Genomic DNA, 15,359 nt, shown 5'->3' on the forward strand with positions numbered 1-15,359 from the left:
ACATTGTTTTTTTTACAGTGGCATTATTATGTTGTTATGGATTATGTGTGCACCTTCAAATAATTTCCAACTTACGATGACTCTAAGATGAATTCATCACAAAATTTTCCATAGTAAGAATTTTTAGGGGACGGAGTACCATTATATTCCTCTGAGGAAAAGAAACTGACTTGTCCAAGATCACCCACCCAGTGGGTTTCCATAGCCAAGTGGGGATTCAAGCCTTGGTCTCCTAGAGTACTAATACTACACTCAAACACAATATCTCGCTGGGTCTCTGTAGGATATGAGCATTCATTTTATTATGTGCATAGGATGAATGAATGTGCCACTGCCGCCCCCAAGTATGATCAAGATAAACCGTACTTTTGTGCAGGGGCTTAGAAAGGTCAGCATCACTCGGGGGGGGGGGGGATTGCACAGCATCGCATTTCCTAAGTATCCCTTCTATAACACTGCTGCCTGTGTGGCCCCAATTATGACTTCACTTCTCTCTCGTGCCCCAGATTTGCACCTAAATTCTTGGTCTCTAAAGAGAAGGAAGACTAAGCCTATGATATCTCCTCTGTTTTCCTGGGTAGCATCTTCCACCCTGCCATCTTTAATTAAATTCAGGCCATGGTTGTTTTCTAATCTTGTTGAAATGTGCTGGGAAAGGAAAGGTAATTTATTCTGACCAGGACCATTGATTTACCATCCTAAAACATCAGCATATCTGCCTTAGGTTTTGACTCAACAATTCTATTAAAGTGCTGGGAAACAGGGAGGGAGTGACCTGCTTTTTATATTACCTACATAGCAATTACCCTTTTGTGGAAGGGTTGTTCAGCCTTGAGAAACCAGAGTGCTTGGCTTTTGAAAGCACAGGTAGCAATGTAAACAGGAGGGACCTGGTGTTACAGATGTATTTTAGCACAGCAGCTCTGGCTGGCTGATCTCAGTTGTTTATATCTTATACAGTACTTTTCCTGGTCCCAAGGAGTGTTGCTAATGCAATGTCAGCTGCATAGGCTGCAAGGAATCTTTCTACTCACAGCAGATAAATCAGGAAGCCACTTTAGCAGCTGCCCAAACTGGCTCAGAGGATATACTTGCCTTTTAGTTACATTGAGTCAATTGCTCCAGTGTTTGGCAGGTTGCTTGCAAGTATGTAACTCTACTTTGCTTACATAAACATCTATGCTAGCTTCAGGTTTTTTCCATCTCCAATCATACCCAGCTTCAGGGAGTATGGTGACCAAGAAGGAAAATCTAAGTAGTGTCAATCTCCATGATGTTGACGCACTTGGTTCTAAATTCAATTGCTGCTTCTAAGTTAGGATCATAAGACTATTAGGAGATAATCTTTATTCTTATGTCCGTTAGTGTAGAATTGTGTTTTAATATGATATTTAGTAGGCCTGGGTAACAACGGAAAAATTTGTTTCTAAAATCGATTCGTTTTTTGGGGGTTTTTGCGTTTCAATATTTAAAAGAATTCCGAAATTTTTCTTTTAATAAGTTCGATATTTACAAAATTTTGTAAATGTAAAAAAATACGAAACAATTACAAAACAATAACGAATCGATTCGTTAATGGCGGATGCGACCGCGCAATACGCTAAAAAACCTCCAAATGGGACAGGGGGAACTTCTGAAGCTTCCCTCTCCCTCTGTTGTTGACTGTTGGTGTGATATTATAATTTTTTTTCACTAATTAAACAAAAAACAACTATAATACTTGCCCCAGACATGCAGAAATAATAACGAAATGACCTCAAACCGATAATGAAATGAATACATAACGAATCCGAAGCATTTACGAAACGAATTTAAAAATTCGTTTCGTTTTTAAGTTGCTCCAGAATGGTTTGTTATTGCTTCGTTATAAAAAAAATAACGAATTTTTAACGAATTACGAATTAACGAAATGAAACCGCCCAGCCCTAATATTTAGTTCAACTTTTTATCACCAGACTTTTAGCTTTATCTTGTTTTTGCCTTGCTGTCAGTCACTTTGAGTGCCCTGTTGAAAGAAAGACATAACATACATAAAATAAAATTATTTAATTTAAACTAGATCAGACCAATTACATCAATTACCAAAATTGAACCAATTGATTTTACTTTCATATTGACTCACCATTCAACAACTGATTCAGTTTTTCTGTTCTGGTTGGAAGCAATGTGATTCAGACCAATGACTAATTGGAAATTCAACATTTATACACCATCCATTGATTCAAAGGATCTACTCTAGCTGGGACTAGCAAATGGGTTGAGGACCTGATCTCAAACCAACGGTTGGAGCATGCAACAAACTTCTGTTGGTTTTATTGTGACATTATTCACAATTAAACTAAGTATAGCTATAATGAGTGTATTTCTCTTTGGAACTGGTTCATATTTGTTTCCAACAACAAGAAAACTCACTTTGGTTGATTCAATGTGTGTCTTAATCCTCCTAGGCATGTTCTGATTTGTATCAGTTTGGAAACAAGATGAGAGGAACTGGAACCATTTCTGTTGCCATTGTCTCACTTTTCTCATGTCTCTAGTAAATTCAGAGATCCAAGAGACAGTATAAACCCGGGTGTGGGAGGTGGGGTGCAATGGTGATGTTTCTTCTGCAGTTCTTGCTTGTTTAGAGCATGTGATCCTTTGGGCATAATTATTTGGAATACTCACAAAAGTCTGAAAGGGATACTCTTGAAACTTCACCCATTGTAGTCCTGCTTTAATTTAATCTATAAGGAATGTTCACGCATCACGATAAATCATATTTTTTTGTTTAAACTACAAATTGCAGGGCAAATGACCAAAAAATCATAGTTGCCTTGTTGCTTCTGGTCAGTGTCTTCAAAATGACCAGTTGAGAGGGAAAGGCCAGTGAAAAACTGATATTGAGGATCACACATCACTATAACCCATAGTCTAAACTAAAATCTATTAGCCAACAATTGAGTATCTGGTTTGTAACTAGTTAACCACCCATAGCTTGTTAGTAGAGTTGGATAGGATCATAACTTTCAAGGTTCAGCACACCATGGCTTCTCATGATGTGTAACGTGTCCCACACTGTCACAGACTGATAACACAATGGGATAGAATCGTTGTTTCATACACCACAGAAAACATTCCATCAACATGAATAGGACCAAATTAAAAGAAGACAGAAGTACATGCAGTGCTCCCTAGTAGCAGAACAGAAAGTAGAAATCCTATGGCATGAAAATAGCATGAGAAAAAAATGTAATGATATGTAAGCACTAAGCAGGGATGTAGCTGGACCATTGAGTGGTAGTGATAAAAGACACATAACAAAAATATTACACATGAATTTTATATAGTCTTCAGACACACGAGGTGTTTAAACTTTATGACATGATACAATTTCAAATGGTACAGTTGAGGTCTCTCACGTTCTGTTGCTCATTGATGGGAAAAGGAAGTTACTCAGCAATTCTTCTGCTCCACCCATCCCCTTTCATTTTTTTTTACTGACAACTTGTTTCCATGTTCACATTGTGCCTTTATTTCCCATCCTGCAGCTCCCACAAAGACATCTTTGTAGCCTTTTCCTAAGGATTGCTTGTTCCATAGCTCCAAGAGGTCACAGGTTACAGAGGAATCCAAAGAAACAGGAAATGGAGCTTCCCCGCTCCACTTTCGAATGTTAAAAACCTGTTTCCTTTCTGCACCACAAACAAAAATCCCCAGATGGGCCATTCTCTGCAGGTTCATTGTGAAAGCAACAGTTTGAAGGGGAAGAGGCAGGAGAAGCCAGCTACAAAAACTTACTAAGGGACTTGTTAATTCAAACAAGCCAAGAGAATGAAGGAGGTACTCTTGATTTTGGTTTTATTGTGCCTAAAATGGAGCAGCACAGGGGCCAATTCAACTGGCATGGCCCTTACCACATCTGTGGAAAGTGAAATGGAAACAAGTCAGCCTGACTTGACTTTGATCAGAATAAAGGGATTCGTATTGACAACACCTTTGCCTCCTACCACAGAGAAGTCGACTGTTTTAGAAAACACAACTCAGGTGGTGGATGCAAAACATGGTTCTCCTTCACTTGTGGAAGAAATTCAAGGATTGCAAATGCCAGCAATAACACTGAAGAAGACATCTTTAAATCGTACAAATCCTAGTGGTGGCAACATTAACAGTGATTTTTCAAATGGAAAACCATCTGTTTTATCGAACAGCACAAAAACTCAAGCACAAATCATTCCTCGAAAAGGTCCTCTTGAAAGGGAAGCTTTGAAAGGAGCAACGGTGAGCAGATCGTCTAGACAATCAGGTTACAACAGCATCAGCAGCAAGCCAAATGTGGACTTGAAAAAACCTAGCTTTGAAACCACCAGGGGGAAGTAAGCAAAATATATATTGTTTTCCTTTTATCTGCTCAGTATTGTTAGACAAAGCATGGAAAAGCTAACTGTTGGGGACTTGCCATCTAATTGCTAGTCCCACCTAGAGATGAACCACTGAATCGCTTGTTGCGTGGTAAACCAACACTTGTGTAACCTCATTTATTCAGTGGTTCTCCTTTTGTTGAAACTGGTGATTGGATTTAGATCTTAGACTAATACTTGGGTTACAGGAGTTGTAGTAAAAATGTCAAGCTGTGCAACTTGGCATGGCTACTGTTCTACAGTTCATAGAACAGTGGATTTATTGGCAATTAAAACCAAGAATGATCATGATAATATTTATTGAAAAAATCCTTTTGATTTTTTTAAAGGCAGGATTCATGAGGTAAATAGTAATTTAATGAGGAATGTCCCATATGTTCACTGCTGTAGAAGGGTAGGTGCACTAAATGGCTGGGATATGATGGTGGGAACAACAGCTATAATGCTGCAAAAAGCTAGACTGCAGAAATCTCTTAAGGCTTTAAACAGATTCTACAGTGCAAAGTGCTCCATTTTTCTTTTCAACAGAAATTTAGAACAAGAGAAGATGTATACAGCAATTGAACGGTATGTGCAAAACATCTCTGTTGACATCATTATCATTGTTGACAAGGTGTTGTTTTTTGTCTCACTGGCAATAAATAAAGAGAACACAGCAATTCAGTGTTCTTAAAACAAAGCCATCCTTTGAAATCCTAGCCTGCAACCAGTGAAGCTTAACTGGCCAGGACATTTCCATTTTCAACCATGGATTGCTACCATATATTCAAAGATCATTGCCACCATATAATAAATGGGGGAGACCAAACACTCACAAAGGAAACATAAGAATAGTAATAATTGTTTCCTAGATCTAGAGTTCCTAAGTATTTTTAAAATTTCATGATAGCCTAAGAATATTTCAGGTTAGATTTGAGATCAGAGTCAAGATATCCCTGGTCCTTCTTCCCTCTTCTGTATTTGTCTTCTGGACTGCCTTTTCTCTTCTGTTGGTCAACAACATTTCAGGTGTGTCACTTGTGGGGTAGAGGAGACTGTTGGACAGAACCTGGAAAGAAATTGGTAACTAGACTTGCTGCTTTGCTTTTTGTTGTAGTATCCTGAAATCTGAAGGACTGTGCTTCTTATCTGGGTTGTAAGTGGCAAGTTTGCATCATATCCAACCAGTGCTTCTGTTTGTCTTCCCTTCAGCAACCAAGCAATGGTCAAAATGGTGAAGGAGAAACACAATCAGACTTCCCAATCAATTGCAACTGTTGGTACTCACTGTTGTGAATTTTCTCCTGGCTAAATTTTAAAGAAGCGCTCTAATTTCAGTACTTTGGAGAGCCCCTTTCTAGTTCATATAAAGACCTACACCATTCCATTGACAAAGGAGCCATAAACTGCTCCTGCTCCCAATGTGAAATGGCCATATTTTCAGTGTATAGAGATAGTTGTGGGGGAGGATTGGATGGTAGTAATGCAGGTGAAGGTTTCATCATTTTTCCTGATGTAATTTACTTATAAGAATTATTTGCATTGTTTCCATCTTTTCCTGTCATCTTGATCACTGGCAGTTTTTGAGGAAGGGTTATATTTAGAGCTTTAAAATTTACTTTTTTAGAATAATAGAATCATAGAATCAAAGAGTTGGAAGAGACCTCATGGGCCATCCAGTCCAACCCCCTGCCAAGAAGCAGGAATATTGCATTCAAATCACCCCTGACAGATGGCCATCCAGCCTCTGTTTAAAAGCTTCCAAAGAAGGAGCCTCCATCACACTCCGGGGCAGAGAGTTCCAATGCTGAATGGCTCTCACAGTCAGGAAGTTCTTCCTAATGTTCAGATGGAATCTCCTCTCTTGTAGTTTGAAGCCATTGTTCCACGTCCTAGTCTCCAAGGAAGCAGAAAACAAGCTTGCTCCCTCCTCCCTGTGGCTTCCTCTCACATATTTATACATGGCTATCATATCTCCTCTCAGCCTTATCTTCTTCAGGCTAAACATGCACAGTTCCCTAAGCCGCTCCTCATAGGGCTTGTTCTCCAGACCCTTGAACATTTTAGTCGCCCTCCTCTGGACACATTCCAGCTTGTCAATATCTCTCTTGAACTGTGGTGCCCAGAATTGGACACAGTATTCCAGATGTGGTCTAACCAAAGCAGAATAGAGGGGTAGCATTACTTCCCTAGATCTAGACACTATGCTCCTATTGATGCAGGCCAAAATCCCATTGGCTTTTTTTGCCGCCACATCACATTGTTGGCTCATGTTTAACTTGTTGTCCACGAGGACTCCAAGATCTGTTTCACACGTACTGCTCTCGAGCCAGGCGTCACCCATTCTGTATCTTTGCATTTCATTTTTTCTGCCAAAGTGGAGTATCTTGCATTTGTCACTGTTGAACTTCATTTTGTTAGTTTTGGCCCATCTCTCTAATCTGTCAAGATCGTTTTGAATTCTGCTCCTGTCCTCTGGACTATTGGCTCTCCCTCCCAATTTGGTGTCATCTGCAAACTTGATGATCATGCCTTCTAGCCCTTCATCTAAGTCATTAATAAAGATGTTGAACAGGACCGGGCCCAGGACGGAACCCTGTGGCACTCCACTTGTCACTTCTTTCCAAGATGAAGAGGAAGCATTGGTGAGCACCCTCTGTGTTCGTCCTCTTAACCAATTACAGATCCACCTCACCGTAGTTTTGCCTAGCCCACATTGGACTAGTTTCCTTGCCAGAAGGTCATGGGGGACCTTGTCGAAGGCCTTACTGAAATCCAGGTACGCTACATCCACGGCATTCCCCGCATCTACCCAGCTTGTAGCTCTATCGAAGAAAGAGATCAGATTAGTTTGGCATGACTTGTCTTTGATAAATCCATGTTGACTATTAGCGATGACTGCATTTGTTTCTAAGTGTTTGCAGACCGCTTCCTTAACAATCTTTTCCAGAATCTTGCCCGGTATCGACGTGAGGCTGACCGGATGGTAGTTGTTTGGGTCATCCTTTTTTCCCTTCTTGAAGATTGGGACCACATTGGCCCTCCTCCAATCTGCTGGAACTTCTCCCGTTCTCCAAGAACTCTCAAAGATGGTTGCCAATGGTTCCAAAATGACTTCCGCTAGTTCAATACTCTTGGGTGTAGTTGATCTGGCCCTGGGGACTTGAACTCATTAAGAGCGGCCAGGTATTCCTGGACGACTTCTTTCCCAATTTGGGGTTGGATGTCCTCCAATCCCTCATCCACTCCATCTTGCTGAGGTTGAAGACTCTCTTTTTGTGAGAAGACCGAGGCAAAGAAGGCATTAAGTCGTTCTGCCTTTTCCCTATCCCCTGTCAGCATTGCCCCATCTTCTCCTCGAAGAGGTCCTATCGCCTCCTTGTTTTTCCTTTTTCTATTGACATAAGAATAGAAGCCCTTTTTATTGTTTTTAATGTCCCTGGCAAGCCTGAGCTCGTTTTGTGCTTTAGCCTTGCGGACCTTTTCCCTACAGGTGTTGGCTATTTGTTTGAATTCTTCTTTGGTGATTTCTCCCTTTTTCCACTTCTTGTGCATGTCTCTTTTGTGTCTTAGCACAATTAGAAGTTCTTTGGACATCCATTCTGGCTTCTTTGCACTTGTCCTATTTTTTTCTTTGTTGGCACGGTTTGCAATTGCGCCTTGAGTATTTCACTCTTGAGAAATTCCCATCCATCCGTAACTCCCTTGTCTTTTAGTATCTGAATATGACTTCCAGAATCTCTCAGCCAGCAGTGCATTTTCATATTGGAAAATGCAGTCGACTACATTTTACCTGCATTAATAGGAGCATGGTGTCTAGATCCAGGAAAGTCATGCTACCCCTCTGTTCTGCTTTGGTCAAACCACATCTGGAATACTATGTCCAATTCCGGGCACTGCAATTGATGGGAGATATTAAAAGGTAGAATTTGTCCAGAGGAGGGTGACTAAAATGATCAAGGGTCTGGAGAACAAGCCCTATGAGGAGTGGTTTAAAGAGCTGGGCATGTTTATCCTTCAGAAGAGAAGGCTTAGAGGAGACAAGATGGCCATGTATAAATATGTGAGGGGATGTCATAGAAAGGAGGGAGGAAGCTCATTTCCTGCTGCCCTGGAGACTAGGACACGGAACAATGGCTTCAAACTACAAGAAAGGAGATTCTATCTAAACATTAGGAAGAACTTCCTGGTTGTGAGAGCTGTTCAGCAGTGGAACTCTCTGTCCCGCCATGTGGTGGAGGCTCCTTCTTTGGAGGCTTTTAAACAGAGGCTGGATGGCCATCTGTCGGGGGTGCTTTGATTGTGATTTTCCTGCTTCTTGGCAGGGGGTTGGATTGGATGGCCCATGACATCTCTTCCAACTCTATGATTCAATGATTCTACCATACTAACAACTTTACCACATTGGCTGGCAGTAGTGCAAACCTGAATTATTTAACTTTTCTCTTGCCAGGGCTCCACTCTTATTTGCAATTTACCAGGAAGTAAGCCTGATTGGAAACAGTGAAACTTCAGGGTAAACATTCCTAGGTTTGTGCTGCATAGCATATATCCCACCTCCCAAAGATGCACACAAACCATTCAAATAACCCAGATTTTTTTAAAAATGGATTTATTTCCATGAATAATATAAATAAGGACTATGACAGAATTAGGTTCTTTGTTCATATGGTGTTTGCAAGGAACAAATTGTACAAATTACCAAAATTCTTTTCCTCCCTTGTGCTTTTTCATGCTGAAATAGCAATTGGCTAATGTTATATTGCAGAGATAAATTTAACACTGTGGACCAGAATGAGCTTTAGAGAACTTTTACAATAGGGGCTAGAGATAAATCCAGCAATAAAATGAGGTATTAAAATGTTCTAAGAAGCAGCATAAACAAACTATATTTGGAATATAGTTACTCATGGCATTGTCTATTTTGTAAATGTAGAGTATAAAATGGGGAAAGTGATGCAGTCCTTTGAAAAGCCAGGCTATTAAGAGGGAAGTGTAGACTACCATCATATTGGCAGACATCTCGCATCTTCTTTAGTTTCCATCTGGGAAAAATCATGGCTGAGATAGAATTGTTGAAATGCAGAAACATAAAATGTTCAAAAGACAGAATTCCATTGTTGGGAAATGGCAACATTGCTCTTCAGAGCTGCCCAGACTCCCCAAGCCCCTTGTCATGAGATGGCTTTGGAACAAGTCATTGTGGGTAGAGTAGTTGGAAGATCACCTATGCCACCACAATGCAATTAATTTTTCAGCACACTTGCCTCTCCATAGCTGGGTCTGAGGAAGGATCCTTCAGAAAAAGAAATCTGGAGCTAGCTGGAGACGAGTAAGAAAAAAAGTGGCAAGTGGGGTGGGGCCAGTAGCAGATCTTCTCTGTACAAGAAAAATTAATCTTGTAAGGTTCATTGATGAAGTCAGTTCATCTACCTCTCCCACCCCAACCAATGGGGAATCTTGAGCCATCATTAGCATGGAGGCAACTTTCTAGTCCACTAAGGTCAACCCCAATACACAACCAGAGTGGGCACTGCCAGCCTAGAGGATACCACAGTCAATGTACCTTTTGGGGGCTCTACTCTCCTAGCCTGTCCTCCTGACGTAATCACTGTTCTGTCTCTTCCTGATCCATCATAATCGTGCCTGGTAGCATCACTACTTATGGCATTCACCTCCTCTTCTGAAGGTTGTTCTACATCTAAGGGCCTCACAAACATGGGCCTTCAGGATGCACCCTCTGGTCCAGTCCTAGTAATGCCATTGGACCAGTGCAGTCCAAACAGGTGTCTGCCCAGCTTCTGCTTGAAGGCCTTCATCATAGATCCCATAGCAGCAAGCATGGCAGAAGTGCATTAGAATAGGCATGATGCATTACCCCTATTGCGCAGTCTAGTATTACGTTGACACCTAGTCAAGAAGTTGCTTATTGAGAAGTTACCAGCAGGAAACTTTGCACAAGTGAACCTTCTGTCTTGTGTTCCCTAGACTGAAATACAGAGGGAGATTTCTTTAAGTACGAGGGTTTATATCCATCTTGCCTAAAAGGCACCAATAGTTCCATCTACCACCAATATTAGTTTAAAGTTGCCCAAAGTGGTGACCATTATCTTTCCTGTAGCAAATCCCACAATTAAACTTTGATCAGTGTGATGACATCCTTCTTCTTATATCTGCTCAATCTCCCAACATTCTGCTTCCACAGATGACCATGAGTAGTTCTTCCATACTATGGTCAGTTTTATACATTCTAATAATGTCTCTCCTTATGTACTTTTTGCAAAACTGAGCAGCTGCAAATGTGTGCATAGGGGAGCTGACCCAAACCCTTAATCCTTTTTACAGTTGAGTATTTGAGTATAGTTCAAAATATGTCTCCCTTCCATCATAAAATATCAGTAACAGAAATTAAGCATTCAAAGAGTGCCATAGGAACTCTTAAAGCAATTCAGTGAGAATTAGTCTAGGTAATATTGTAGACTCTTGGTATCTCCTGGATCAGAAAGAAACAGAACAGATTACGTCAGGAGTCCATGGATGCTCAAGTACAATGACATAGTAAAATGGCAAAATCAAGGCTTGGGTTTTTTTTTGGGGGGGGGGTTATTATGGGTTTTTTGGGGGGAATTTTTTCAAGTCATGGATGCAGAACCTGTGGATACAGAGGGCTGACTGAATAACATTCAACCTACACTCTAGTTACCACCCTATGCCACTGAGTGAACAGAAAGAAAGCACAGTTATATAACCTGCAGCTGTTAAGTCTGAGCTTTAAATAAAGATGTTAATTACTGAAAACATACACAGTAGCTTTCAACACTCCTCTCGTGACAATCAAATCTAAGTACAGGTTTCCCAACCCCTCGTGCAAGGAAGATTATTGGGTTTCATCCGAGGACTATGTGCTTGTTCAACAGTGTGGGAAATGGCACCCAAAAATCTAATTTCTCTCTCAGGTCTCCTTTGATTGCTCAGGTGAAGCTGTTATGAGATTATAATCATTGAGGGTGAAGGAACTGTGCTGCCCTTATTTGAGCCACTGGTAGAAAGCCTGATTATATTTCCATCATGCCCCAAGTGTCTATTCTATATGATAATGTAAAACGCTCCTGTCTGAGGTATAGGTCACAAGTATGCATCAATTATTTTATTATTATTGACAATTTTCTGAATTCTTCTAGTTTGTCTCACTTAACAGTGAAGCATATGAGCCTTCTGACTGTTTCTATTTGCAATGTTATACATATTCATTTGCGCCAATTAACTTGACTTAATAAAAAGTGGACTATCCAGCCCTCTTAGCCCCTCCACCCTCCCAAATAAAATTCTGATTAATACTCTATGAAATTATTGGAAAAAGGTAAAGATAAAGGTTTCCCCTTGATATTAAGTCTAGTCATGTCTGACTTTGGAGAGTGGTGCTCATCTCCAAGACCAAAGAGTTCACATTGTCTGTTAACGTTTCCAAGGTCATGTGAACAGCATGACTACTTGGAGCGCCATTACTTTCCACCGAAGAGGTACCTATTGATCTACTCACATTGGCACATTTTCAAACTGCTAGGTTGGCAAAAGCTGGGGCTAACAGTGAGAGCTCCCCCCGCTCCCCAAATTTGAACCACCAACCTTTCAGTCAGCAAGTTCAGCAGCTCAGTGGTTTAATCAGTTGTACCACTGGGGGCTACTGGGGAAAAAATCTAGGACAAAGGTAGTCAGTAAAACAGAACATCCTGCAAGTTGCATCTTTGCATTTTCTAAAGTAGTTACTTAGTTTGTACTTTTGGAGAGTTGAGGACATTGAAGATTGTCATTTTCAGTCCAATCGACAGGTTGTAATAGCTCACTTCATCAAGAGTGGCAGGTTAGAGAGTGGAGATGAATGTTTCATTGAAGAGAATTACTGGCTTAGAAGGGGATGGTGGGGAGAGGGAGCAATTTTTTTTGCATGGGATGCCTACTTCCTCTGTTGTCATGTTAAGTTATATTTGCTGCTTGGAAATAGTTTTTCCCCCAAATACACAATGCATTTTTTTAAATGTATAAGGCAAGAAACATTGATTCACTGACAACACTGACAAGCTGGGACAGGTTCAGAGAAGGGCAACAAGAATGATGGAAGCTATGGAGAACAAAACATTCAAGAAGGGGTTGAAGGATCTGGGCTTGTTCAGTTTGGTGAAGAGAAGATAAAGGATGACATGACTGAACCCTTTAAATACCCCAAGAGCTATCACCTGGAAGAAAGGGCAAGTATGTTCACTGTTTTAAGCCATAGGAGGGGAGATTTCAATTGAACATTAGAAGAAACTTCTTGATAATGAGTGGTTCAGCAATGGAAGCATTGCCTAGAGAAGTGATGGATGTTCTTCTCTGAACATCTGTTAAAAGATGATGGATGGTGACCTGCTGGGGATGCTTGAACTGGAACCTCCTCAAGCAATATTTTGAAGCTGTGTCTTGTGATGATGGCACCTGAAGTCAAGCCAGAATGGAGCAGTGTTTTCTGTTGCTAATCATGAATTGTGGTGAGGGGGGCCCAGAGGGAACCTTGCAACAGGAAGGGAGATAATGGTACCAGGTAGTGTTGCTAGCTTTCAATAAAATGGAGAGAGCTTCAGTACCTTTCATAATTATATAGAAGTTTAGCAGGTGTTGCTTGCCATTTAATAACTAGCAACACCTGCTGGAATCTTCTCTTTTATACAACCATGAAAGGGACAAAAGCCCTCACTAATTTTCACTCTAGTAACCGTAATATCAGGTAAGACCCCCCAAAAAATGACAGTAAGTTTGTCCACTTCTGATTGCATCGCTTCTACACTCTCAACCCATTTTATTGCTTGATAAGAGAATTATGGCGATAAAGGAATAGGAAATTTCACTTTAACATTACTGTGTCTTTTAATTGTTTTAGCAGGCCTGAGCTGCTAAGCTTGCTGACCAAAAGGTCGGCGGTTCAAATCCGGAGAGCAGGGTGAGCTCCTGCTGTTAGGCCAGGCTTCCGCCAACATAGCAGTTTGAAAACATGCAAATGTGAGTAGATCAATAGGTACCACTTCTGTGGGAAGGTAATGGCGCTCCATGAAGTCATGCTGGCCATATTACCTAGGAAGTGTCTGCAGACAACCCTGACTCTTCGGCTTAGAAATGGGGATGAGCACCATCCCCCAGAGTTGGACATGACTAGACTTAATATCAAGGATAACCTTAATTTTTTTACATACTGGTAATTCTTTTAGCATATGAAGATAGTCTTAAAGATATTTGCTGGGCCCACATTTATCCCTAAAAAACACAAACTCACTTTGTAAGTAGTGCACCCTATCTAACACCACTACTTATGTGTTGTTGTTTGGGTTGGGGGGGAGTGGAGATATGTCCAGATATTTTCTTCACTGGGTATAATTGGGAGACACATGAGAAACACATGTCTTCTAATGCTAAACATTGTGAGAATTATCCACAGGGAACAGGGTGGTAGGGAGAATGATATCACAGTCCCTGTTAATCAAAATGTTGCCTCAAATAGTTTGGCCCTATGAAGTCTTTCTCCACTATACTATGAATACAATGTGCCATCTGAAGCCATTTGCTGCTGGACATTTACTATATTAGGTGCTAATGGCCTTTATCAAACATGGATCAAGAGAGGATCTTCTTGGTTACTCTTGAAGATATGCAATTCCTTTCCATTGGAGGCTAAGTTCTCCCTATCTCTCTTTACTTCACTGGAAGGTAAACCCCTTTTTGTTTAAACAGGCATTTGATGATTAACTGTTGTGCGGTGAGATCGGTTGGCTTCAACCCAAGCTATCCCAGATCTGGGATAAAGGAAATGGACAATGACAGAGAGACATACGTTTGCAGCTGTTGCAGTACAAAGTGTCAGGGCCTCAAATCCTAGTTAAAACAAGTATCATTTTCCCCTATTAGTCATGTAGTACAACCTGTTTTGGAGAAGATGTGTCTATGTTCTTGGCACGCATTCATCAGAAGTGCTACCTGAAATCCTTAGTCAGAACTAAATTTTCAGGCTGTTTTTCAAAAGTATTTTCCAGATGTGTGTATTTTTTTTCTTTTCTGGGACAAATTATTTAAAACAAAGTTCATTGTGGGACCAGTGGTGAGAGGGCTCTCTTAACAAACACACTAACACATATTTTGGAACAGAGGCATGGCATAAGACAATCCAACTGTCAACTAATGAAAACTCACCCAGATCAACTGATGAGCCCTTCAGGATTGATAGTATGGCCATAACCGACTGTGTGATTCCCCTGTCACATAGGAGTGAGTCAAGACTTCCTCCTTCCATGTCAGCATACTTACCCTTTTTTTGTGTCAGGAGCGACTTAAGAAACTGCAAGTTGCCTCTGGTATGAAAGAATTGCCCATCTGCAAGGACGTTTTCCAGGAGATGCCTAGATGTTTTACCATCCTGTAGAAGGCTTCTTTTATGTCCCTGCATGAGAAGCTGGAGCTGACAGATGGGAGCTCACACCACTCCCTGGATTCAAACCACCAACCTATTGCCACACCGGGGGCTTCATTATCCTTAATCACAAAGGTTCCTTAAGAGGACCCCCTAAACCAGTTTTTCTTAAACTGTGCTTCTCCAGGTGTTTTGGACTTAAGCATATAGATATCCCAGACAGTTTACCAGTTGTTAGAAATTGTAGGAGTTGATGTCCAAAACAACTAGAGTAGCACAGTTTGAGGATGCCTACCCTAAGACATGCCTGGTAGGAGAACTGGGCACCACAGCATGCTAAAACCTTTTAAAAGATGTGATAAAATTATGCTTAAGAATTACATAATAACTTTCAATGCCATAAATAGAAGATGAGAATGTGGGGATGAAATCTGATGAACCGGCATAAGGCTGAACAGGTAGCTGATTATAGTCTTCTGGTATGGACCAGAGTTTATTTCCCTAGGCACCTTGGGGTGAATCTACACTGACCTGCTATTCTGGAGCCA

At 40.8% G+C, this 15,359-nt stretch overlaps 1 protein-coding gene across 2 annotated transcripts in view; it reads left to right on the plus strand.

Annotated features, from left to right (window-relative positions):
• The first annotated feature begins 3,530 nt into the window (after positions 1-3,530).
• MMRN1 (multimerin 1) overlaps positions 3,531-15,359 on the plus strand; it is a 93,279-nt gene continuing 81,450 nt past the window's right edge. For both annotated transcript variants that reach the window (XM_060779240.2, XM_060779242.2), the window contains exon 1: positions 3,531-4,355. In XM_060779240.2, the coding sequence (XP_060635223.2) occupies positions 3,814-4,355 (542 nt within the window). In that variant the 5' untranslated portion in view covers positions 3,531-3,813. The remainder of the gene's footprint in view (positions 4,356-15,359) is intronic.

Source organism: Anolis sagrei, chromosome 5, assembly GCF_037176765.1.
Source record: "Anolis sagrei isolate rAnoSag1 chromosome 5, rAnoSag1.mat, whole genome shotgun sequence".
Classification (NCBI taxonomy): Eukaryota; Metazoa; Chordata; class Lepidosauria; order Squamata; family Dactyloidae; genus Anolis; species Anolis sagrei.